Source organism: Aquila chrysaetos, chromosome 26, assembly GCF_900496995.4.
Source record: "Aquila chrysaetos chrysaetos chromosome 26, bAquChr1.4, whole genome shotgun sequence".
Lineage (NCBI taxonomy): Eukaryota > Metazoa > Chordata > Aves > Accipitriformes > Accipitridae > Aquila > Aquila chrysaetos.
In genome coordinates this window covers 17134200-17160487 of record NC_044029.1, presented here as the reverse complement: position 1 = coordinate 17160487, position 26288 = coordinate 17134200, and the positions used below count along the sequence as shown (strand labels likewise).

The 26288-nt window shown below is 43.3% G+C and overlaps 1 protein-coding gene across 6 annotated transcripts in view; it reads left to right on the top strand.

Moving 5' to 3' along the window:
• RASSF3 (Ras association domain family member 3) overlaps positions 1 to 26288 on the top strand; it is a 116197-nt gene that overhangs the window by 52192 nt on the left and 37717 nt on the right. Inside the window, exon 1 of one of the 6 annotated variants that reach the window (XM_030003032.2) lies at positions 10229 to 10479. The exons of 4 other annotated variants lie outside the window; for them this stretch is intronic. In XM_030003032.2, coding sequence (XP_029858892.1) covers positions 10351 to 10479 — 129 coding nt within the window. In that variant the 5' untranslated portion in view covers positions 10229 to 10350. Of the gene's footprint in view, positions 1 to 10228; positions 10480 to 24584; positions 24668 to 26288 lie in introns of those variants that run through there. One more of the 6 variants, XM_030003036.2, reaches the window with a different exon arrangement.

Here is a 26288-nt window from a genome sequence, read left to right as displayed (position 1 = left end):
CGAACACCCCTGTGCACGTGCCTAACTTAAACCCGCCTGCCTTCTCAAACAGCGGTATGTAAATAGTGCTTCTGTGCAGTGAGTCTGTGGCCATGTCTGAAGAAAAAGGACTGGATAACAATGACAAGCAATCTTATAACAGTCTTGCTTACTTTACAACTAGTTCGGTTTCCAGAAGTTCAGAGTTTACACCTCTTTAAAGCCTTAAAAAATCAATCTACAGCCATGGCATCAGAGTTTGGACATTGCTGCGGTGGGAAAATACCAGAGACATTGTTTCTGTAGGATCTCTCTACAATTTGCTATGTCCCACAGCTGGTAAAATTTCATATTAAAAGCTCTGCAGTGTAAAACCTCTTTTTGCATGTTCTTCCACCATTTCTCTCCATCCAGATGATAACAGCATTAAAATCTCAGATCCTCCCTTTTCAAATCACAGGGAAGAGTAATCATGCAAGCTTAGTAAAATAAAAGAATTTTCTAAGAATAGGGTTTTTTTCCTGATTTTAGAAAACAAGTTTAGAAACAAGTTTTAGAAACTTGTTTTTAGAAAACAAGCAACATTATAAACAATGTGAACATAAGCAATGACTGTAAAATTAAAATAATTATTTTGCTTTTAAAGTTAAGACTGAAAAATAATGAGTAGATGCAGCACAGCTTCTGAGCCAGCCGTGACTGTCTCTGTGGCCAAAGGCCTCCATCCCAGGGAGTGACCCCTGGCCTCAGGCCAGGCAGCGCAAAGCAGCTCAGGTCCACATTTCTCAGAGCAGGCTGTGTCCTACACCCCCATACCCGTGGACTCAAGACATGGCGTGCGTGTTTTACCGGTTCAAATTGCCTGGAAAACATGAGGGGAGGCTGAGGGGGCGGCGCTGGCTGGGATAGTGTGAGAGGCTGGTGAAGAGCAGAGGAAGGCTGGGGGGTCCATGCTGCTAGGATGGTGTGATTTCTGGTGCTAACTACCCCTGGAAGCACCTCTGAGGTTTGTTTTGAAGGAAATGCACTAATTTGCTGTAAAAGAGGTCCCAGAAATGAACTAACATGTAAAATAAGACTATCACAGCACCAGACCCTCGAACTAAGCTGGGAAGCTGAATTATTTGGCAGTGTATGTCCAAGTCTTATAAATTCCAGGTCATATACATGTTATGTATAAAAGGCTATCTATAACAAATAGACAAAAGTATATCAAATGCCAGATTTACAGTTTCCTTTGTGATCTGAATACTGAACCATGTCTGACCTATGCTGCAGGCTAGAGGAGGTAACGAGGGTCTTGGTCATACCCTGCATGCAGGGCTGGGGGAACATGTTAAGCTTGAGGCAGCCAGTCATGAAACAGGCATTACCCAGCTTACAAGTAGATGCCTTTGAGACCCAAATATATCCCCTTTGTGTTTTATTTCTCATAACATCAGGGTTTTTTCCATTAATGAAACATAAAAATAAGTAACCTCCACTTCCCTGCATCAGCGCAGGTCTCGGGCTCTGACCTTCTCACCCATCGCAGGACCAGACAGACGTGGCAGCAGGCGGAGGCATAAATAGCTTCTTTCCCTCGGGGTGGGATGGTGCTCCTGCTGCATCTAAGTGCAAAGGTTGCTTTTTTTTCCCCCTCTGGTCATCTCTTTTTTTCCCCAAAGTGCTGTCACTACATCTGATTGATAAAATATAAGCAGAGGAGAGCAAGAGCTGTACAGAAGCAGGACGCCTCTGACAAGGCTACAGCCCTGTGCGGTCTGTAGCTCTGCTGGACTTCTCATGATGTAAGGCGTCCACTCCCTCCCTTCCTCTTCCCCTCCATATGTGCAGCCAGGAGGCCGACTTTAAATCTCCTAAATTGAGGATTTGAGATGCTGCGTGTACATCATTCCACAATTTTGAAAGAAAAAAAGAAGAACCATATTTTCTTTTTTTTGTTTTCTCTTTTCTAGTTCTCCAGTATCTTCTCAGCCATGATACATATGCTTTCTTTAGCTGCCCTTTCACATAGAGTACTTTACCCATCATTTTCCTTTCTAATTTTTCAGTATATTTTTTCTCTAAATCTTCCTTCAAAATTAGAAACATACATCTCAGCTTTCCTAGACATGTGCTCTTTTTCCACCCAGAAATCTCCCTGGTCGTTTGTTTTGGGATTTTCAGGAATTCTGGAAAGAAAAATCTGATTCTTATTTAAAAATATTACCTTTTTCCTTCGGTTTTTACTTTGCTGATTTGCCTATTTCTCAGTTCTGTTTTTTTCCACTCCCCACACTCCTGTCTCTTCTTTAAATTGTCCTACTTTTTTACCCCCTGCACCAGTGCTCTCACAGTGGGGGAGGAAAAGCATGACAGCAAAGGTGGGAATCAGGAAGCTCTTGGGCCAATGAAGGGGACACAGAGCAAATGTGAAAGGAGTTAGTGAGATTTAGCTAAAAGAAAGCCTGATTCAGGGCAGAATTTTCAAAGGTGGTCACATCCTACTGCAAACGTGAAAAATGTTCATCTTATGCACCACTGAAGAAGTACAGGGGAGTTGAAAATTAATTACCTTGCATTAGCAGCTGGCAGCTCCTCCCTAGCCTGCTGGGCTTGCAAGCTGGGGAGCAAGTGGGCAGGCACGAACACGCAAGCAGGGCTGCCCTGCTGCAACCCCCAGCATTTCAGCTGGCAAGGCTGGCTAAGCAGGCATAGGCCACTGCACTTCGATGCTAATTTTTTCAGATTTTTCCAGCTAAGGGTGGACTGGATGGATTAGACAGGCATTTCAGCAACAAGTCAGAACTGTTGTCCTGTCAAACAGCACTGTCTTTCTGGGATGGCTGTCTTCATGGACTATTGTCAGGATGATTTACTAGAAAGTGCTAAACTTGTGCGGACAGTTTCTAGGGAGTTTCTACTATCTATCACAATCAGACTTATTAAACAGAGCAAAATGTCATCTCGTACACAGTATGACAGGACAATTTCTTGTTCTTTGTCTAGGAAATGACAATGTGGACGTGATTCCCTGACCAGAAGGCCCCTTCCCCCACCAATTCACCAGTTTGGGGACAGATGCTGGGAATCAGATTGCAGCTACAGCACATTAGGGCTCACATTTTCGTGGTATCCACAAAGCATGCTGAGCTTCCACAGTTGTGGTTTCTATACTTAAAACAGAAGGTCCTAGTTAGTTTTACTGCCCCGAGCATTTTTACAGACTGTTAGCAATTAGGAACAGAATTAAAAGTAGGAGAATATCTGGGTTTTGTACACTTTATTATAGAATATTTCCTTAAAATTATATTTTCTCATATAGTAGCTCTACTGCTTACCCTGGCAAGGTGTGGGTGCTTACAGAGAATTAGATGACAGCACTCCCAGGCCTCTGAGCTTCCCCTACGCCAACCTTAGCATATACTTACGTCTGACTATTCACATCAATGGGACTGTGCGAGTAAGGATGAATTCTTCACCTGTTTATTGAGTCAGGGCTTCTGGGCTACATCTGCTTGCTGACAGACTTGTGATCTGGCATTGTTAGGGCTGGCTACAACATAAGCTAAAAAGGCCATTGCTGCAGGGAACGGATTGCCAGATGTAACATGGCTCTCAGCTTTGAACTCCTAACTGCTACTGGCACATCCACTGATCTGTCTGTGCCATGGAAATCCAGCCTTTGAAATGAGAGTGAGGGGCAGAGCAAGACTCACTTTGGTACATTTGTACAGCTCTGAAACCCTCTGATTAAATGTATGACAGACATAGGAAATATTTGTTCATCATTTGTGTTATAAAATCTACCTTTTCATATCTGTGACAAGAAAGCACCTGTTTAATAATGCAGTTTATAGTCAACAGGAGAGCAAGAAAGGAAAATTACTAGCAAATGTGTCTGTTTTGGAGACCACTTCTGCCTAACTGGGGTGCAAATAACCTGAAAGAAAAATGCACACAAGTACAGCAGAGGGTAGCTTTGTGAGCTTTATCAAAATCCTTTCAAAGGCAATGGGAGTCTTTCAGTTGGTCCTGGTGGGCTTTGGGGCAGGGCAGGATGTGGGAAGGTTGGTGCTTGCACCACACGACAAGGCCAGACTCCGTGGCAGTGTCTTCAAACTGCAGAAATACTCACTTGGAGAAGGTTGTATTTGTAGTCTTACGCTGGCCAATCTTGAGTCATCTTGCAAAGCTGGATTGACAACACGCATCTTTTTGAGATAAAAAGGGGTATTTCTTGAATATTCTCGGAAACTAACCCAAAGATGATGGTAATTCCAAAACTGTCAGGAAGGTACAGTTTTATCTTTATAGCTTTAGGTAGCAACCAAGATAAAGCCCCCCATCCTCCAAACCATGTGCATGTTTAAAATTATGAGTAGCTCTATTGATTTCAGTAAGACTGTGCATGTGGGTAGGTGCCACATATATGCAGCATCATCAAAAAGGAGACAAGTGCAATCTCCTCGCTCCATCCCCTTTCTATCCCCCTTCAAAATAATGTAGGTCTGACTGTGCTGGTCTCCGAGCACAACCCCTAGACGGCATGGGGGAGGTGAACTTGCTCTGAGTTCTGCAAGATCTCTGGATCTTCTGACAAGTCCAAGTGTGGTAGATGAAGATCACAGATTTGGTGCGTGACTGCATGTGTGTGACCATGTGAGTAAGAAAGTGATTACATGGGTTATTTTTAGTTTCCAGGTATCCCTTTCATTTTGAGGATTTTGGAGGAAAGAGTTGCACCAAGGGGGCTTAGGGTTGGGCAGAATTAAGAATTTGAGGAGCCGGAAAAGGATTCCTGACAATACTAAGGTTGTATCTGCCATAGCAAGCACATGTCCCTATGGCATTTCTTCACTAGGAGATGGAGAGAGGCTGTTTAGCTGGCTCCTGTTTGTTTTCGGTCTGCACTCGTGCCTGTGTGGCTGGAATGACCTTGTTTGAATTAACAAGTCGCTGAGTATGAATCAAAGGGTAATTGTCATTGCTGCCAGTGGTACTAAACAGACCTGAGCTATTAATTCAAGACAAATGAGAGAAATGAGTAAACAGAAAGTTTACTGGTGTAAGGAAACTACAGGCCTGAGTGGATGTTCTGTGTTCGTTGTATTTCAACTTTATTGCTTTGCTTTGATCATTTGAAATTACCACTGTTTTCAGCTGGAATGTAGTAAAAACTAAACACACATGATTTCGGAATTATTTATTCTGATTTTAAAGGGACGGTCTGTTACAAACTGTTTTCCTTCCTCTGCAACTTGTTTTTGGGTAGTCTTTGTTATACAGCCAGAATTTACATAATGAACATCATGGAATAATTATATTTCCCTGTAAATATGTTACAAAGAAGCCAAATCCAAGGTGCTATTAGGTAGGAACCCTTTTGGATTTCAGTCCTAAACATATCTTAAGATTTAGTATGTCCATATGTCCCATAGGGACTAATCATTGATATAGCTATGTCCATGGTCAAGCCTTTAGAGGATCAGGGCCAGGGCTTGCAAAGACATGTGAAGGCAGAAAATGAGAGGGAGACCCGCATGACTCCAAAAGTGACCAAAAGGGTTCCTGAAGCAGCCAGGGGCTGGGGGCATCTTGCAAATTTGTAGCGGTTATAAATACTGCTAAGTTTGTTAATGAAACTCTTCCTGCAAAACACTGGTGAAACTGAGGGGATACTAATGCATGTTTGGGGGGGGTTGAGGAAGTACGGTCCTTGCGCTGACCCTTTCCCTCCCACAGCCCACGTCCTGCTTCCCTTCACTGCTCCCACCCAGCCGGAGGCTGCTGCCTGCGGCTGCCGGACCACCACAGGTCCTGCTTGCCGGAGCATGCAAGCACCCTTGCAGGGTTTCACCTGGGGGGGACTGAAGTCAGGGGAGGCAGGAAAGGAGGAATCTGTAGACTCTTCTCTTGAGATCTCCACATTACTGTTTTTATCTTAAAAGAAATGCAGTCTTAAATGCTACAGGACTCTCCAAGCCCATGCCCTATCTTGCTTTTAGCTTTCCTCCTCCTTTGACCCAGTGCCTTTTGATGTAGTCCAGCAAAAATATGGAGAAAAGACCAAGGCCTGTGTGCAGAAGTGAGCATCTTGGTCCCAGGGCTCAAAGCAGCAGTACTGGCAGAGTGAATGTTTAGCAGCTTTCCCATTTTAATGAGTCCTCCCAGTTCTATGTCAGAGGGCCAAGGAGATGTTTTAGAAACATGTAAACATCATGCAGTTGCTGATGGAGTTAATGTAAACTCTATAGGATGTTTTGTCAGTTGTCCCTTTGTTTAGTCTGGGAAGCAGAAGAAATGGGGGGAACAAAAAGAGTCCTCAAATACCCAAAAGGTATAAAAAAAAACAGCGATGGACTGTTCTCCCTCTCTTTCTTTTGCTAAGGAGCAAATGGGCAAGATTAAGGTTTTAAAATGGGATGTTAAGAAAAACTTTCTAACTCAATAAATAAATAGCTTAAACACTGGAAGGGTTGACCCATAGGGGAGGTGCCATGCTACAGAACTGTGTTTCAGGAATGGGTTAGCTAAAGGTCTGTTAGGGATGGTGTCAAGTCCTTGGCTCTTCTTCAGAGCGGGGGGATGAATTTACTGAAGCACCCCTTGTAATCCTGTTCAACCATACTTTCCGGTGGTATTGTGATCACTTCAATAAAGTGATATTTTAATACAAATAAACAAATGAAGCTGCAGGACCTTGTGAAGCAGTCCACCTTTGTGCATTTCAATGTCTGGTTCAAAGGGTTATTTCAGTTATGGTAGTTGAAAGTCCTAATCCTTGCCAGATTCATAAAATTATTCACACCTGTTTTGCCATTTAGGAAGTTCAGCTTTCATTTCCACTTTTCTGGAAGCTATGCTTGATGTTGCATTTCTCTGAACTGACTCTCCAAAATCACAAAGTGATTTAAAGCTGAATTTTATCCTTGAATGTGACTGTGATTTTAAATATTGTTTTTCCCCCTACACAACGAACAACTGTGTATCACACATGTTATCTTTGCCTGTGATTGCTTTTTATTAATATTTTATTCATGAGACTCTTGCTTTGGAACACAGAGTGCCCATTGCTATATTTGGTTGTGTTACTTGAGTCACCACTTTTAACTGGCTTGAGTGGGCTATAGGTTAAAAATATTCTGAAATTCTATCTGCGTCATCAAGCTTTAATAAAAAACAAAAAAAGTTTATTCTGCTTTTCTTCACAGGTGCATTTGTAGCACTACTTGCTACTCGAACTTAATTATTCATTTAAAAAAAAAAGGCATCTCCCTCTTCTTGCCAGTTGACTGTGTGATCCTATGGTAACTGATTGCCAGCTTCATTTCTCACTGGATTGAATTATTTCTTGGAAGGACTGATGGAGAGCCTCATAGTGCTTGTCTATGTTTTAAATCTCTCTCCTGTGCCACATTCCTTGGCTTTTAACTTCATTATTTTTACCTAATGCTTCAATAATTCTCCTTAAGAACAAGTATGCTTTCAGCAAGCTTATTACTAACTTTATCTTGAGACATGGCTGTCTTTGTTTTCATTATGCAGTGTTATTTTTTTTTTTGGTTGACTATTTAAGAAGCCTGTCAGAATGAATGAAAAATAATGCAAGGCTGGTAGTGTAGAGGTTTCAATGCAGCACCTAACAAAGAGCCTTAGATGAATCTTACCTAGGTAGGATCAAGAAGTCAGTTTGAGAAGTACTTGTCTGGGGACAGAGACCTTAAAAATATGCACCACCTGATCTTTAAATATTAGCCATGCAAAATACTTGATGGGATTTGGATATGTTATTTGCAAGCACCAAGCAAGTCAACATGGAAAGGCATCACATCTGTTTGTACCTTCATGTGAATTGTTTGGTTCAGTGTCACGTCTGAAAAAAAAATTAAAGTAGAAAATCACTGTCAAAACTTAAAAATCAAAGGAAAAAATCACTGTCAAAATTAGTAGGTTTAAAAACAGAGCTGTAGCTGAGGAGTGAACTCATATTGGAAGACATATCAAAAAAGAACTTAGACATATTTTCTCCATCATTCTTTCTTGCAGCAGGAGAAAACGATGCTGTAAATCTTTCAGTGTTATCAATATAAATGATGCTACACAGACAAGGTGAATGCCATGCCTTGCTGCCAGAGAACAGATAAACTCGAGCCCAGGACTTGCAACTGATCTTGCACAGATGGACTCGAGCTCCCTTGCAGCAGCTTGTTGTCTCAATGATCCTCTTTTCCAGCTCGATGGTCCACCCATGCACTATCAGGTTTGAGGCTGCAGCCAAGCAAACAAGCTATACACACAGTGCCTTTTGTTGCTGGGGAGTCCATCAAGTGTGCCAGCGGATAACATTTAAAACCACCTTTGTAGTTTGAAAACACAAATCCCATTTTGTAGCACTCCCAAGTCACTTAAAATCCCTCACGTTAATCATGATCATGGTCAGGGGCATTTTATCCAAAAGCTTTGTTACTGGGTCTTGGACAGGTTCAGGGGCAAGCCCAGCAGATCTGTGGTGGGACTTCCTTTTGGCATGGGGCTGGTCTTGGCGAGCCAGGTAACACAAAGCTCATTTGTCTAAAGCAAGCATTTTAATACATTTTAGTTGCATTCAAGTAACTTGGCATTCAACTTAAAGCTATCTTGAATACCATGGGGCTTTACAGTGCCAACAAGTAGGCTCAAGATCTGACACATTCACATCTACACTGTTAGACTCAATTATTTGTTTTTAAAAGCTATGCAACTTTCTAATCTGCCAGATGCCACACTTCATACAAAAATCTGGGAGAATCAGAGCTGATGGGAAAGTAAGGATTTAACACCTCCCAAACTGATTAACTGGATTTAGTTCTCAGTGTGAGTCGTTTTGCTGGTGTTGAGGTGACTTAATCAATATGTACAGCATACTGGTGTGGGAAGAGCACCTAATTGGCAGAAACAGCCCCAGTCCCCACTTGGGGGGGGAGGGGGGTAGGAACGGCCGCACATAGCAGATGAGGAGTTTGTGAGGGGCCAGTGAGATGGGGAAGGAGAAGAGGGAAAGGAGACATCAGCTAATGGTGTCCCAGGTACATCTGTGGCCAAGTAGTGAGAGCATGGGAACCGATGTATTGGCTTAGACGGTGGGTTGGTAAACCCACAGCTTCAAATCTGTTTAATCTAAGGTTGTGCTCTTGCTGAAAGGTGCAGCCTGTCCTCCTTCCTGATCCCCCCAGCCCCGTCTCCAGGGGTTTGCTCAGCAGCGAGTGGCCGATGTGACTCACTTCCCCCCGTGGGACCACTGCCGTGGCACAGGGGACGGCAGGAATGCTGGGCTGAGGGCGTGCAGGAAAGGCAAGTCTGCTTTTTCGGGCAGCTGCGTAGCCTTAGGAAGCCGTACCTTAAACCCAGTATCCTGTCTGTGACAGTGACCAGCCCTAGATAAATTGAGGGAAGACATGAGAAACTCTGAAGCAGGTAATTACGGAGTGACTTGGCCTTCCAGCATTGTCTGTCATTTCCCCCATTACTGACGAGTTTGATGTACGCCCTGCATCTTATCAGAACCTTTGTGCTTTGAAACGTGTTTCCCAGTTGCAGCTCTGGATATTTTTCCTATCTGTACACATATCTAATCTCTGCTGAGTCTTCACAAGCCTCCCTCCTTGCTATATCCTGCGGCGATGGATTCCATTGATTTAATAGTCCGTGGGCCTGATCGTGGGAGGAGAGGCCAGGGCCAGCCTCCCACAGCAGCTGCGGGAATTCAAGGTTGTTATTGCTACCGGTTGCAAAGCTTAAATTCAAGGATTACCAGAAGAACAACACGGGAACGGCTTGCGGTTGTTTTGCCAGTGGTTATTTTTTAACAACTTTGTTCTTAAAGGCGCGTAGGAGAGGGAACCCAGGTAATAATTGGGGAAAAGTTCGGGAACTCTTTCCCTAGCCAGCGCCCCCTCCGCTGCCTCGTTGCTTGTAATTAGCGAGGGGGTGCTGAGGTCCCAGCGCACGGCCGGGGGGAGGCTGGGGAGCTCCAGCCCACGCCCGTGCTTTGATCTCCCGCCTCGGCCCCCCCCCCCCCGCGGCACCCAGCACCCGGGCTCGCCGTGCCGGCGGGACCCCCTCCCGCTCGCTCCGGGCCGCTGTGTCGGGCCCCCGGGGGCGGGAAGCGGTCGGCCCCCGCCCCCTCACCTGCTGCCCGGGGCGGGCGGGGCTCGGAGCGGCGCTGCGCGCGGAAACTTGTGGGGCAGGAAGGGAGCGGAGCCGTCGGAGCCGCAGCTCCTCCTCCTCCTCCTGCGCCCCGGGGCCGGCGGCGCTGGGAGAGGAGCGGCAGCGGCGGGGCCCCATGCGGCGGCCGGGACGGTGCTCTCCGCCGCCCGGCCCCAGCAGCAGCAGCAGCAGCCGCCGCCGATGACCTGGACCAGCAGCATGAGCAGCGGCTACAGCAGCCTGGAGGAGGAGGAGTCCGAGGAGTTCTTCTTCACCGCCCGCACCTCCTTCTTCAGGAGGCCGCCGGGCAAGAGCCGGGCCGCCCCGCAAGTAAGTGCCGTGCGCGGGACTGAGGGGCGGCCTCGCCCCGCAGGGCTGCTGCCGCCGGGCCGGGCCGCCACCCCCCCGCCGCTCTCTCTCCCTCCCTCCCTCCCTCCGGTCTCGGCCTCCACGTGTCCGCCGCCCCCCTCCCCCACGGGAGCCGCCCGGGCCCCGGGACGGAGCGGGGAGGGGGCGGCGGGGAAGGGGTTCCCTCCCCGGGCTTGGAGCGGCGGCCGAGGGTCTCTGAGGAGGGGCCGCCGCCAGCTCCGAGAGCCCGCCGGCGTGCTCCGCTCGGAAGCCGGCCTGAGGGAGCCAGACGGCAAGTCTGAACTCCCAGAGTCCGGCGGGCTGGGGATGTGGTCAAAAATCACATGTTTCTGTGGTGAGTAACCGTGCTATCAGCCCTGCTATCGGCTCTGCTGGCAGCTCTCCGGTGGGGTACGGCGGGCTCTGCCTCTTCACTCCTCTCGGAGCTCCTTTCGAGATGAATGACAGCCTCTTCAGCTGTTTTGTTGGCAGAGAAAGGCCCTCAGAAGTGTTTAAGTGTCTTGGTTTAAGCATTCAAGCTCAGGAAATCAACTGCAGGTGGGCTTTGAAGTGAAGAACTGATTAAAAACAAGGCAAAAACCCAAAACCGACCCTGTTTGTGGTCAGCATTGAAATTTCAGTGGAGGACCTCCAGGGCTGCAGGCGGAGTGCGAAGTGTTGGTGTGTTGAGGAAGCCTTGCCGTGACAAAACCAGCCCCTAGGAGCAAAACTTGCGTTAGGGATACAAAATGGAACAGTCCCTGTCCGATCCAGAGCAGTCATTAAACCATATAGGGTAAACCTCATGTTTCTTTAGCTAAGCAGTCCAGCCCCTCTCATTTTTTCTCTTCCCAAAGCGCAGGATCTCTTTCTAGAGGTGCTTTGTATCTTAGGAAACTATAAGCCAGTGAGCCTGTTTTGTTTATGCTAGCTCTTCTTCCCCCGCTCCCACCAGTGTCTGTGGCTTCCCTCTCTTCAGCGCCTGTTTCTTTGTACAAACTTTGGGTGTTTTTTCCCCCGCTGGACTTTGGTGTTGATATTACTGCTGCTATGGAGATCTAGTTATAAACTTGCTTGTCAAAGCCTGGGTACCTTGGGTGCCCTCTGGTCCACCCCTGGGAATTGTCAAGACCCATCATTCATTGCCCACAGCCGTTCCTCTAGGCTATGTTATGCTGCAGAAAGCCAACCTTGGTTTCTGTTTCTCTGAGGTTCTCCATCTGTTGTGCCCTGTTTGTGATTTGCTTAAAACTTAAGCCCTCTAACTGCCCCTCAGGAAACTCCTGTTCCCATTTAAGGAAGTGCACAGAGCTTTCTTGAGCTTCAGTTTCCTTTGCAAAGTTTGGCAGGGAGCCTGAGCACACCCTCTCCCTACACCTGAGCTTGGGCACCTTGTGCAAATAGGCTGGCACCAGCTTTTTATCAGGTCATGGCTGCTGCCCCAGGGTGCATCTTGCTGCACCCCTCCTCAAGGGTCGTCTTTTTCTTATCCATCTTGAGTTTCAGCCTCCCACTAACCTGAGGGACTCTGTGGAAGTTGGCAAGCCCTGCTGAGTGTCCTTGAACTTCATCTGCTAACCTATTTGGCTGGCGTTGGCTGCCACCTGGCCATTACAGAGGAGGACCGCGGTGTGACGGTACTGTGCGAGCAGATACCTAGCTGCTGTCAGGCTGTGTGTAGTGCTGTGTGTAAGATGTGACAAGGCCCAGGTCTTGATTCAGAGCCTAAAAACATATGTGTGTCTTTATAACACTGTTGTATGAGTTGTCTTACTAAGTACTAGTTGTGTAAGTAGTAAATTGTGCAAACACATAAATTGCTGTATGTGATGTTAACATTTCCAAGCAAGGGGGGATGGAAAAAAAACCTAGAATTTGATACTGTGCTTTAGTAATGTTTCCCAAAAGAATACTGCAGTGTGGTGCTGCAGGGTACGTGTTTAAGTATGTATTGAGTAGCCTGGAACAAATTCATCTGTATTGCTGACTCTGCAGCGTCAGAAATGCTCAGCTAAATGTTTCTAGTCATAAAGTTATTACCAGTTGCTCTGAGCTGCTGAGTTATAGAGGAAAGAAAAAAAAAAACAAAAAAAACCAACCCAACACAAAACCCCAAACAATGCTGAATGTAGATTTCAACAGTCATGTGGCCAGTAAGAGTGAGTTTCCCCTTCCAGCAATAACAATCATAATAAGCCTCTTTGTACGGATGAGGATGTTACTTTTGGTTTGTATTTGAGGTTTAGTCAAAAAATGCATACTATGTCCCCTTGAGCGAAGAGAAAAGAGGGGAGCTGTTAGTTATTGTTTCTGTGTCTTTCTCAACTATACAGATATTAAGTTTTGCAATGTGGGTTGTTTTTTTTTTCTTTTAGAAGACTTAAGTGCTGGCAATTACTTCTATCTCTCTGTCTTAGCTCCTTCTGCCCCCTTTCTCGTGGGGAAGAAATGGGTTAGAGCTTTTGGCTTGCAGCTGTGCCTGCAGAAAAACTCAGTAGTAGTGTTTGGACTTGTTTTGTATGAATTTCCAAAGAAAAGAAGGAAAAAAGGAAATTAAGTACCTGTGTGAATTTTTGTTTTCTGTTTAATGGGGCAGGGGTGGGCTTGCTTATGTACCTCAGTTTCTGCAGCTAAGACAGGATTAATGGACGGATAGCAATTTTGGTGTAAAAATCTTGTGAGGGTACCTTTGGGCTTTGCCTAAAAGGGCTTATCTTCTCTAGGGTGGTTAAAGGTTTGTCTCTTCCTCTCTCTCTACCACTTCTAAAAAATTGAAGCATAAAAACCATTATAGCATATGACAGGCAGCATGGTGTTTTCGGGCCACGCAGTGGCCCCAAAGCAATTTCTTAAGCAAGAAATACTTTAATCAGAGGGCAATGTGCATAAAATGCAGGCTGCTTTATGCTGTGTGGTTGTTCATGGAAGTTTAGCTTTATTTAAGGTTTCTTATCTTCTGTGACTGTTGTAGAATTTAAGTATTCGAGGCTAGATTAAGCTCAGTGTGGCCCTGTTTCATGTTTGCAATGACTCATTTAATACATGGAAAAGGAGGAACTGTAAATATTTTTGTCCTGCCAGTGTGACTACTCATGTGAGGTAAAGTTATCCATGTGCATGGGCTTTTGCAAGATCAGACCCATGCTTCTGTATGATCAAGCCTTTGGAAATTGTCCATTCCCTGTAGATAAAATGCCAAAAGATGTTTTGCAAACTTTTGAAAGCTGACCCTTTTCTCTCCCTCTTTCCTCCTGCCCACCCCGATCCTTTCAGGAAAAGTGAAACCAGTCATGCCTGCTCCTACAGTATGTTGGAGGGATACGCATCTTCCTGTGTGTTTTCTGCACTTCCCTTTGCCAGCTCCCTGTATTCTCCCACTTTGAACAGGATTGATGTAAATCCTCGCAATACTTCTCCTTTCTCATGTGGCTTGATGGACAGTGGCTTTTCAAGTGTTGTGGTTGGTGTGCAGGTTAGTTCCCAGCCTTGCTAAGCTCCTGTCTTCCCTGAGGATCACTGCAAACGCTTGGGGACATCCCTGTGCTTGGTTTTGCCTGCTCTGCATTTCAGTGTCCCCCGTCCCTGTAGCTATAATGGTTAGAAACACGAGAGAGATCTGTCTCTGTAACTGCCCATACACGTGAGAAGTCTGCGAGAGAGGACACCACTGTGCTTTGGGAAACGCTGCTTCAAAAGCTGGTGGTGCTGTGAAGATCATGGATCCCAGCTGTTAGAAGAGGGCAAATCCTGCAGCTTGTGTTCAGCATTTCATTGTGAATAGTTTGCATACAAAATGTGAGAGAGTTCTGCTTGGAGATATGAAGCTTGGCACTTGGATACTGCTCTTCTCTTTAAAGGAAAAAGCAACTGTGTGTTTATGCTCTGTTTTTCACCATTTCATACAGGGCTCTTCAAAAGTGCTTGCAAGAAAAATGCAGTTGCTTCTATTGGTAGTTTCCAGAAATGCATGGTTTCCTCCTGCACCCGAAAACATAATCATTGCCTCCCTGTCAACTGCGGCCCTTCCCCATCTGAAGTTTGATTTCTCCCTCTCTCTTCCCCTTAACTGGTCTTGGTCTTCACAGCTTCCAGACCTGCCATCTTAGTTCCTTCCCCTGCACCCTCACCCGGTGTCCCCTGCCATTACATTGTTTTCGTGGCCGTCTTTTCCGCACGTCGGTGGATTCGCAGGTGTGGTAATGAGGGTGAGAAAGGAAGTTCATAAAAAAGCTGGAAATGGAAAGCAGATAAAAGATTAGAGGAGGTATCAAGGGGAGAGGCAAAAGGCAGAGGGTGAAAGTCTCATCCCTAACTTGTCCTGGCAAGGTCACCAGCCATCTCTCATTCCACTGTCGGAAGAGGAGGTTTGCCGGGAAAGGTGTAGCACGCTTTTTTTTTTTTTTTTTTTTTTAAAATGGGTGAGCTGGTGCAACTGTGAGAAAGTAGACAAACTTCTGGGTGCAGAAGCCCTTTTTTAGGTCTCTCCCATGTGAATTTGCACAGTGGGTCGAGGCATTTCATTGAGAGGAGGAGAGACAAAAAAAGCATTTTATTTGGGAAGAAAACAGTTTCTAGGGGTAAAATGCGATTTATAACTGCTCAAGTCTAGTTAGGATGGCTTTGTGTTACCAGTGTCCGTTATTAATAAAGTTTCATGTTTTGGCCGTTACAACTCTTCCTGGGTTTCCTTTCAGTAACATTCCCCAGGGAAAATGGCTCTCCTGACTACCAGAACAAATGAGGTTTCTAATTATAGACTTGCTTTGGAGCCAAAAAGTTTAGGTTTGTGTTTGACGTGTAGTCATGAAACTTATTTAAAAAAAAAAAAAACAACAAAACCCAAAAAAACAAAAAACCACCAAAAAAACCCTAAAAATATCCAGTAATGTTTCATTCTTTTTTGTTTTAAATGCATTTGGCAGTCAGTGAATATTATGGGGTAAACATTGTCACAACTGAAATACTTGAAAGTTAAGAGTTGAAAGAATGAAGCGGGGTAGAGATTGTGTCTATTTTAAGCCCATGTCACTGTCGGAGTAAACTAGTGGTCCTTATTTTGTGTTTCTGCCTCACTTGTCTCTCGGAGTGCCTGATGTGGTGTGTGTGCGTGCGTCTGTAGCTTGGAGGAGTGCGGTGGCTGTTTTGGGGTGAGCTCCGAGTCCCCTCCTCGTGTCTGACAGCCTCTGGAGGTGAGATGAGATTTACATGCTTTGCAGAGGACACTGATTGGTGTATACTGGTTTATCATTGCAGCTGGTTCTTCGAATCATCAGTTTAAATTTTGGGGACTTAACTATATGAAATAGTAACTCCTAGCACACAAAAACTTAAGAAACAAGTTTAGGAGAGATAGTTTAACATACTGTCTCAAGAGGAGTTCAAGTCACTAAAACATCTAATGAGTGCTGTTACATTCAGCAATTTAAGTGTCATGAACGCAGCAATAGTGGCAGGTAGTATTCAGACTAGGTGACTGACTCCTAAGTTTCCACTTTTTTCTTTACTCTATTGTATTAATACTATACTAGGTGTATCTCTGGCAGTTGCATATCTGTTAGCATAAACTTTTGGAGCACCAGCAATGTATGACTAGCTTTGTTATTGACATTTGTTTGAATATCACCAGATAAACACAGGATTTTTTTCTTTCTCCTTTTATTTGGATAAAAAAAGACTTTGATTCACCTATCTGAGTGTTGGAGTACAGCAGCTAGGCTTCTGACTTGAAAGATCAGGAGTACCTAGTATGTATGAGTGTTTTGTGATTTAAGTGATGTAATTGAGTTGGGATAATCCTGTGGCGTTAAGTGCAAAGGCAGAAGGGCAGAACTGCTGGAGCTTTGAACTTTCACTGAAGTCGGAAAGTATTGGGCACCTATAGCCTTATGGTCCAACATGTTTAGGCTTAGGCTTCTTTAGACACATGTGAATAGACATGCAGACGCAAGGAGTTTTGTTTTAACTGAAGAGTCTGGTGAATTCAGGGAAGTGCTCTGTAGAGCAACTGAGCTCAGGATCTTCTGAATACACTAGAGATTTAAACCCCATAAACAGTTACTGAAGGAGAGAATTTGGTACCCCATTTTCACGATCTCTTATTTCAACTGTAGATCTCTGTGTAAGAACAATATCAGAATAACCATTTTGGAAGAGGTTCTTGCTGGCTAACATTTAGCCACCGCAAGAGCAAAATTATGAAGAAAAACTGAAGTAAAAACTGATACTGCAGTTTGTCCCTTGTGTAAAAAGCCAGCGGCACCAGTGTTGGACTAACAGTTGCAAATAAACTGATTAACAGAGGATTTTGGATGAAGTGCTAGATCTGTAATGCAGTGTTTGCTTGTGACAGTATACTTGTGAGCCAAGCCAAGCTCATCGCTAAGAGAGAAGTGAGAGAGTGACAGGTCTCTGTTGTTCAACTCTCCTCATGGACAGGCAGCTAAGGCCCTGGGGACTTCCACAGACAGTGTGCTGGGCCAGGCTGTTCAATATGTACTGCACTTTCCTCCCAGGTAGAAATAGTAGGGTTTTTATGTATGTGTGCTTATATACACTCACATTAAAAAAAAAATAATTATATATATGTGTGTGTGTAAAAAAAAAAAAAAAAAAAAAAAAAAACCAAAAACAAAACAAAAAAACCAAAAAACAAACAAACCCAAAAAACCCCCCACAAACCCACACCAACCACCCCCCCCCAAAAAAAAAAAAAAAAAAAAAAAAAAAACCCAACCCACCCACCTACACAGATTTGTACTTTTTGAGACCAGCATTCAGGAAAGGTCTTAAAACCAGCATGTCCCACAGACTTTAGGGTTGTGCCCTGGTGGGACTGAAGCTGTCATCCTCTCCAGTTTCAGTGCAGTGCTTACCTGACTACAATATTGTCCAGCTTTTGTATGTGTTTAGGTGCCTGTAACAAAGTCCACACGTGTCTGTAGACAGGTATGAATTGACTTGGGATGAGTAATTGCTGCTTTCCTTCGTTGTTTTGGCGCACTTGCTCTTTTGTGAGGTTGATGAAATACTGCAGACAGTTTTGAGGAGAGCGCTTCCTATGCAGACGTGTATTTGGCTATGCTAAGTAGCCACATGTGATTTATGTAGCAATTAAGATCACTTTCTAGTTACTCATCTGTGTGTGTGCTGGAGAGGAATTTGTGTTCCTGTATACAGAGGAATCTATGCTGTGCTGAAAATAATAGTAAAAGCAGCAGTGGTTCATCTGCCTCAGAGGAAACATCAAGTGTTAATGTTGGATATGTAGGAGTACTTGGTGTGCTGGTTGTCAGCTTCTCCATCTCGCTCTTCACCCACTAAGTAATTGTGGAAAATGCTGTTTGCAAGTGCGTTTCTTTTAGAAATAATATACAATAATACAGTAGGGGCAAATTACGAAGGCAGTTGTCTGTAATCTTTTATAGTTATCCCTGTTGTCCATAATTACAACTGCTTGTCTTGTGTTCTGTCTCCTAATTGATCCAAGGTGTGATCAAGTGCATGGACACACAGTCTAACCGCGCTGTACTTTTCCTCATGGTGCACAGTCCTTGTAACTTATGTTTGCAGTACCCAATCAATATGGTCTCTCTAAAGGCTGGTTAGCAATAATAAAAGCTGAAGATCAAGTTCTGCTCTGACTGAAGACAATAGTTTGCTAAAGAATTAAGTGCTTAACCTTATTTCCACTGAAGCAGGGATCCCATGATTTGGCTTGTCCCCCTGAAGAAAAGTTTGGGATAGATCAAGTTTGTTAATACTGCAAAAGTAGATTAACACCTTTATTGATGGCTAATAACCTCTATTGTAGAGGACTTCCTCTCAGTGACTTCTTACACATAGTTGTGCCTAGGATCACACTAGCCTGTAAACTTGGAAGAGTTTAGTTCAGATGTTTTGTTTGGAGCATTACTTTTCTTTCTTTTACTGGGTTGCTCTCTTCTGAAGAATTCTACTCCTCAAGAACAAAACCTGCTCATCTTGCTGTTCTGTCCACCAGCAGCTTGATTTAGTGTGTTCACTTATAGATACATAAGCTAAGATTATGGAAGTCTTTTTGTTCATGGCTACTCATTTCATTGCAAAATATCTTTATGGTTCATCTGAGAAGCATCTGGTAAAGCTGTATAAACTCTAGGAACTGCACTAGGGATTTCAGCGTGACCCATAATGCTTACATGTACAGAAACTGGCATATTCTTTGGCACTGCTTAAAAGATTAAGAATACGGTGGTTGTGTGTTGCACAATGGGAGAATTGACCTGCGTTGTTTGTTCTAATGTCTGAAATGAGTAAGTTCAAGGCTCAATGCTGTGGTGAGATCAGCCTAAGAGTCAGTGCAATTTTTTTCACAACGGATGTAATTTGAACTACTATATTACAATTTTTTATTATGTTATTGATGTGTGCAAAGATTTTGTAGTATAGGCATAGACAGGCATCTTGTGTTATCCTTTATGAAGGGTAAAAACCCCCCTTTTTTTGTGTGTCTCTGGTTAGCTTACTAGTAGTAGAAAAGTTGACGAGTGGCAGGTGACCTAGGCTGTGCCTAAAGTGCACAGCAGGTGCGCGCTGTAGCCAGCGGCAGGAGCTGATCCCCCACCTGTCCAGACTGGTGACTTAAAGACTGGGCAGCTCCTTTTTTTTGTTACTGTGCATTTGTGTTTAACTTTGAAAAGCAGTGGGGAGAGTGTGTTCCTGCAGAAGTATTTCTGGATCTGTCAGGCTAGACTGTTTAACCTAAGTGTTGAAGACCAAGGAACAGAAATATGAGCAGGAGAAAAGTTCATTTTAATCCTGTCAAACATGCAGGCTCCCCATTTCCAGCAGCAGGAGTACCTGTGGTCCAAAAATTAGACCCATGTGATGGCTCTTTTTTCATGATATAGTACAGGGGTAAATGCCTCAGTAGGTGGTGCTCCTGAAAATTGCTGAAATCCTTAACTCTGCATGAGACATGGACCTGGCAGCTGAAGGCTTGAAGTAGGTGTTGTTTTCTTATTTGATAGTTAAGAAATGGAGGAGGAGGAGAAGGAAGGAATCTTTGTGTAGAAGACTTGCTCCATCTGCTGCAGGATGATAGAAAGGAACAATTATCTGCTGCTGAGAGCAAATTGGAGCAAATTAACCAGGTTGCATTTGAGGCATGGTAAAAGTCTTATTTGAGACGGGGAGTTGATTTGTGACTTGATTATCTTTCAGGAGCTCTGACTGAAAGAATGAAGAAAAAGTATTAATCTGTCCTGCTGTAAGTGTAGGCTGAAAAATGGCCTGTTCATATTGCCGCACCAGGGAGTGATATCTTGTGTCCTATACAAAAATGGACAGTTTAATCAGAAGTTCATACTTGGAGCAGTTGCTGCATTGGGTGCCCGTATACAAACTCTGGCTGCAGAAGAACACCAGACACGGAGTTGGGGAACATCACTTGTGCAGGCAACCTGATGCGAGCAGTAACCAGACTCCCATGTAATCTGCACAAGAGAAGTCCGCTTTATTAAGGAGAACTTGATCTTTCATTAAAGAAATATTCCTCTGGTCATGATACTCTCAGCTTTCATGGAGCCTAACTTAGCATCTTACTTTTCTTATGCAGTGTCTACATAAACTGTAGCCTTGTAACTCTAAAATCTTGTTTTCTTTATTTAGAAGTGTTTCTAAATCTTTGATCTAATTTTGATGTAAAATCTAATATTAAGGACAGTTTGCAGTTTTTGCATGAGTTAGCAGGTCAGGTTAAAATAAACCAAATCCTGGGAGTACTTAACTTGATATTCAGGGGCCCTTTAGTTGTTGAATTAAGGGAACACCTTTTTCCCTTCAAAGAAATTGCAGTGTGGGGTGATGACTAATGACAGGAGTCTTAATCAACTCTTTCTATAATGAAAACAATTTAGCTGCTCTTGGAGAGCCCAGTAAATGGATCTCAGCATCTAAGTGGATGGATTCACAGCAGCTAGGTAAGATATTCTCACAGAGTGGGACCATTGCAGAGTTCAAAGGCTGGACTATCTTTTTCTATTTGCTAATATAATTTAGTTATTTCCCTGGGGAAGTGACTCTTAAAATATTGTTGAATTTCTTTAGTTACCTTTTAATTCATTGTAGTGGTAAGAGACTACTGCATGTACATATGGCTGGTTGAGAAGACAGCATTAGATCATCACATTATTTTCAACTGCATTTTTCTGTTCTCATTGAATCTACAGTTGAATTAATTTATGTAAAGAATTGCCTTTCTTAAGTTGGTTTTGGGCTCCATGGCTGACAGTATGTAAAGAATTATTCCTGAACAGAATATTCAGGATTCCTACCCCCCTTCCTTTTTCTTCAAGGTCCTGGCCAAGTGAGGACCTGTTTTATTCTTTGGGTACAAATTACTTTCCCTTTTCCTTTTAGTCTGAGACTGACTTGCACTGCTGTCGTTTATAACGGAATCGCTGACAAATCTAAATACCTTCTCTCAACATTCTCTATATCAGCTGCAAAGTATTGCTTTGGGGTCTGATTTGGCCTTCATGGGAACAAGTTTGTTTTCATAGAATTTGAAAAACGGTATTAGTGTTCAGCTGACCACGTGATCCACTTCTCTGAACTTTTGTTGGTCCCTTGCTTGCCTAGGAGGTATTTTTACTGCTTTTTAAAAAATATAATGCTGGCAAAATAAAGTTCAACTTGCCTAAACCCACTGTGTTTTAATTAAAGTATACTAAAGAGACTATCTTCTACAAGTTTTTTAATTCTGTGCTGTAAGTTGCAACTTTATTATTGAGAAAATACCCAGTAGACTGTTATCAAAGAGCAGAAGAATTGGGAGAATGCCCTTATTGCTAGCTCAAGCCTGTCTGCAAGGGGACTTCAAGAGGTGATTTTTGGCTGTGGGATTTCTGGCTTTTTGTCATCCTGATCAAAATTCTTGATCTGTAAAATGAAGCAGACAGCTTGTGCTTAGTACAGTAAGTTTTTTATATTCTGGATTAGGCTAGGTGCCAATTAGCCAGCACACAGTGCAGACAGTTCCTACATCTTAGACCTGATCACAGTATACGTAACGTTATCCTAAATAAATGCCAAGTATTTAGGTGACAAGGAGAACCAGTGATGCTTCTTAAGTCAATGGATGTCAAATCAAAGTGGCTCTGTTGCTAGTGGAGCATATTGCATCAGGATTTCCTCTTTGGTTTATTAAACTGTAGGGTATTTGTGGTTGCCTTGGTATTGTGATGGCAGGTTTGTTACAAAATGCAAGAGAAATAATTCCTGGTATACACCTTTCTTGGGTTCTGGATAAGAACGGAACTGTCTGTAAAACAATAACCCTATAGAAGTGCCCAGCTGTCAGAAGATCAAGTAAGTTGGCTTGAAACATGGCAGGTGATGTAATACAAATTGGTTTGACTTCTCTTTGATCACCAAATTGCAGTGAGGTTCCTGGGAGGTTAATCCTGTGTTTTTGTCACAAAAACCCATGCTTTGTGCTCACCTGTGCCTGAGATGAACTTGTGAAGTGTGTTTTGAGTTGGTGAAGTTATTGGCAGCACCGTCTTGTTTTGGCTCACTCCTGTTGGGTGTCCTTAGTTCTCGAGTTGCTGTTACTGTGTCCCCCAATGGCAGCAGTGGATGAACATGGAAGCTTTTAGGAGGAGTGTTGCACCTGCTGAGCTGAATCCTAGGAAAGAATGCATTTTCTTCTCTTGATATGCTACCCTGGAAGTGGTCATCCCACTTGTGGGGGCTTCAGGGACTCTTCTAGCGAAGACTTTTGCCGTGATGGTCGTAGGAAGACTTTGGCGTTTTGGATATCCAAACTGTTGTTCTATTGCTTCTCCTACAACTGAGAGGTGATAAGATGTGCCTTAACATGAAGGTCGAAGGATTTAAATGTTACAGATAATTCCAATAGAACAGAAGTTACAAAATACCTTTAGTATCTTTCTAATTGTCTTCTGCTTACAGCATGCGTTCGCCCAGTCATGGGCAAAAATGATTAATAGAGTTATATCACACGTTACTTCATTTTATGGATAGAGTTGATGGGTTTGTCTAAGTTGACAGCTGCTTTTGATTCAGTTACATGTTCACATGATGTGAGGCTTATCTCAAGATGGGGAACGTGATTGTTTATACTGTGCTAAAAGGTTAATATGTGAAGCGAAACATCAAAGCAGTTTCTAATGCTCTGAACTTTAAAACTCACAGCTGATTTAATTAAAAAATAATTAAAAGGCACATCTTTCCCCACCCCTAAATACAGACCCCAAATATTCTTCAAAGCATATTTGATTTTAATGATTTGGTGATTTCCTCCCTGAGGCGTTTTTTAAGTTACCACTGGAATATGAAGATGTAGCTTTGAGTTGTGACGATAATAGACCATTAGTGAAGTAGGTGTTTGCTTCAAGATGGTAAAATGGCGTGTTCTGTGAAAATAGCTTGGTATTGCAAAAATAAAGTCATAAACCTAGTGATTTTTCCTGTAACAGTCGAAGTTGGTAGCAGACTTCTTTTTCTAATGATTTATAGCTCAAAACAGCTCCTGAAGCAGCTTGGTGAAGCACATAGTAAGGATGTTAGTATGCCAACCTTGCTTTTTTATTTTTCCCTTATTTTTCTCCCCCTCTCCCACCTTCCCTTGAATTTTAATCAAGGGTGCTGTATTAAAATGAGTTTGGTTTTAGCTAGGCCTTTACGGCCAATGCTGGAAAAATCTTGTAATATATTACAGCTTTTACTGCACTATGTAGTTGTGAAAACGTTATGTGGAGAATTCAAGATGGGAGCTCCATGCTGTGTGTCTGGATTTAACCTCTTATACAAGTAGTAACCTATATGTTTTCATCTTCAGAGATAGATCTGGAAGATACAGGGGAAAAAAAAAATCTTTCAGAAGGCATTTCACATTTGGTAGTGATTGTGTCAGAAACAAAAGGCAGCAGAGGAGTATTTATTATTATAAGGATTATAATATATAATAACATCAACATTGTTAGTACTAGCATTGGTATCTCGTTATCTTGAAGGTAGGAGCATTACAGTGTGCTAAGCGCAATCATTAGAAACATGGTGCCATTCCCTGGATGTGGGAAGGAATTGCTTTTTTTAGGTTCTTCCAGAGATCTGTTCTCATTCTTCCCTGTCCCCTCACTATGTGCTGCCAAATGAACCTCAATTATGCCCTCCCAGAGAAATCCAAACTTTGATCTGATTGTTCCCAACAAAGGCGAGCAAAAAAGTTTGAAATTTGGCAGGGATGCGCTACTGAAATTCTGAGCTGCAATTGGATCCCATTCTCTTTTCAGACGTGTACCAGGATGTACTTCCCTGGGCAGTGCTTGCTCTGTTCCCTCTTTTTGTTCTTCTCACGGTCTCTGTGCGGTTTCAGGACTGCATGCTCATAAAGAAGTCTAACTCTGGTATAAGTTGTTACCCACATTAGTTACTGGATTGCTGATCCACGCAGGCTGTCTGTAAATAGGTAGGTAGTATTTTCTTTTGGGTTCATGACTTCACCATACTCCACTTTCATTGAAGCACATGTATACAGAACATTTTGGTGAGAACATGGTAAACTAAATATTAAACACAAGTTGGTTCACAGGATGTAACTTATGTCAAAACACAAGCCTGGTGCAACTTACGGTACTCTGTTTGGACACTTTGTAGAGGGTGCTGAGCACAGCCAGGTTTCCAGTCTCCTAGATTTATCCTATGAACCAAGAGGAATAAGCGATGTCTCGCAAGGTAGAACACAAAGGGATTATCAGGGAGCAGTTATCCTACTTCCATTGGTCGTGCCCTGTAACATCTCAGCCACACACCTACAAGGTGGATGCTGCAGGTCTGAGGCTGTTTTAGAGCGTGGCTGCCATCGCTTGAGCAGAGGGTGTGGTTCCACTGCAGATTCACTTTAAACTAATTAGTTTTTTGCCAGATGCCTGCCTTGATCCAGATCTCTGTGTGGTTGCAAGAGGAGCAGTTCTGGTGCTAGAGCAGATGGAGGAATGTGCAGATGGGGAGGCTGACAGGGAGGGTGGGACCTCAAGAAGCCCTGTCTGGGCTTGGCTTACCTTGTGGAGCTGGGCTTTGGGAGGAAGAGCCACAGCAGATGGTGCAGTGAAGACAGGCCTTAGAGCATTTGGACAGATTTCTCAATTGGATAGAGATGCTACAGGTAAGCAGAAGGTGGAAAAGTCTAGTCTTTTTGGTTTTGTATGGGTTTGGTTTGTCTCTTTTTTTTTTTCTTTTTTTTTTTTTTTTATGAATAACACTTCTGAAAGGAGATAAGCAAGGAGAAAGCAGTAGAAATTGCTTAGTGGAAAAAATAGTTTGTGCTTCAGTATCTGACAAAGTAGTGCAGCAAATAGGATTGCAGTGTAAACCTTGGATTTACTTGACATTCCTGATTTAAAAAATACATGCATTTGTGTATTTCTAGCTCTTTGTATTTTCTGTGGCTTTAGAATCCTTCCTTAATTGTTCCCTGTAACAGGTTTTACAGGCCAGTTCATCCATCTAGAGAATAAAGTTGAGGGCATTGTTTTAAACAAATTGAAATGTATTTTAAATGTTATGCCACACCAGAAGGTAACAGCAGTCTTTCCTGTGCCTTGGCTAGCTTCAGTCTCAAGTAGTTATAAGAATTTTCCACTGCAAGTGTAAGCCTGTTAATGGCAATCGAGTCTTAGTCCTTTGCTTGCTTTTTAAAACTGCAGTAAGTTCCTTTGCTTGCCAGTTTTGAGAGAAGGTTGGAAGGGATTTATTAATCTGTTTGACGAATGTATGATCGGTATCTACTTTCATGCCACTTCATAAAAAGTTTCACAGCTGAAACTATCTGCCTGTGGTAATTATTGCAGTAATCAACCTTGTGCCATGATTTTACTTTGTTATTTTGGGCTTTATTGGTTATGGCATGACAGTTACTGCTGTTTTCGTAAGTGTAAATATAGGCAGCTTTTTGGACACCATGACTGCTTAAGAGGAAGAAAGTGTCTTTTACTGGATGGAAGACATAGAGAAAGGCAGGTGAAAAAGAAGCTACAGCAAGAGAAGAGGCAGCTCCTCTTGGCAGGAGGTCTTGCTCTGCCGTTGGACCACTGGAAGAAGAGAAGGCTGGGCTGTGCACACCTCCTGCCTTTCTCTAGTCATGAAATGGGAGCATTTGAGTGTCCTGACTCCTGACTGTTTCATAGTTTATTTTGCTCATTTCAAAGAGGGAGAGCATCACCTGATAAGTTTCTGGACAAACTGGAAGGCAATGTCACCACTCTTTTTTCTCTCTTCCCCCCCCCTTCTTTTTTTCTTTCTTCTCCCCCCACAAGACCAGCGATGAAAAATAAGACAGAACTCAGATGAGTAAGGCACTAGTATAGTCAGGATCATGGTAAATAGCAGAGCTGTGTATGCTATTAACATAAGGAAAGTACGAAGTTGAAAAAATACATAAAATGATACCTCATCATTTGGGAGGTTAGATCTATGTTTTTTTACCTTGGTTGTCTTTATTGTGCGAGACAGGAGATGTTCCCTCCCTTCCTTGTTCTCTTAGATCTTTCTCTTACAAGTGTATGAATCTGCTTTGGGTACTTCGTTAAAACAAACAAAGAACAAGTATGGACGGCTACCAGGGGACTGGGTAGCACCAGCAGGAGCAGAAGGACCAAAGCCTGACTGACGTAGCTGAGACCTGAAAGCATTTGGCAGTTTGAAGGCAATCTCTTTTTGTAATAGTCTCTGAACTCAGCCCTTAGATGAATGCAACGCAGTGGGATGCTGAGAAATGGGTATAAATA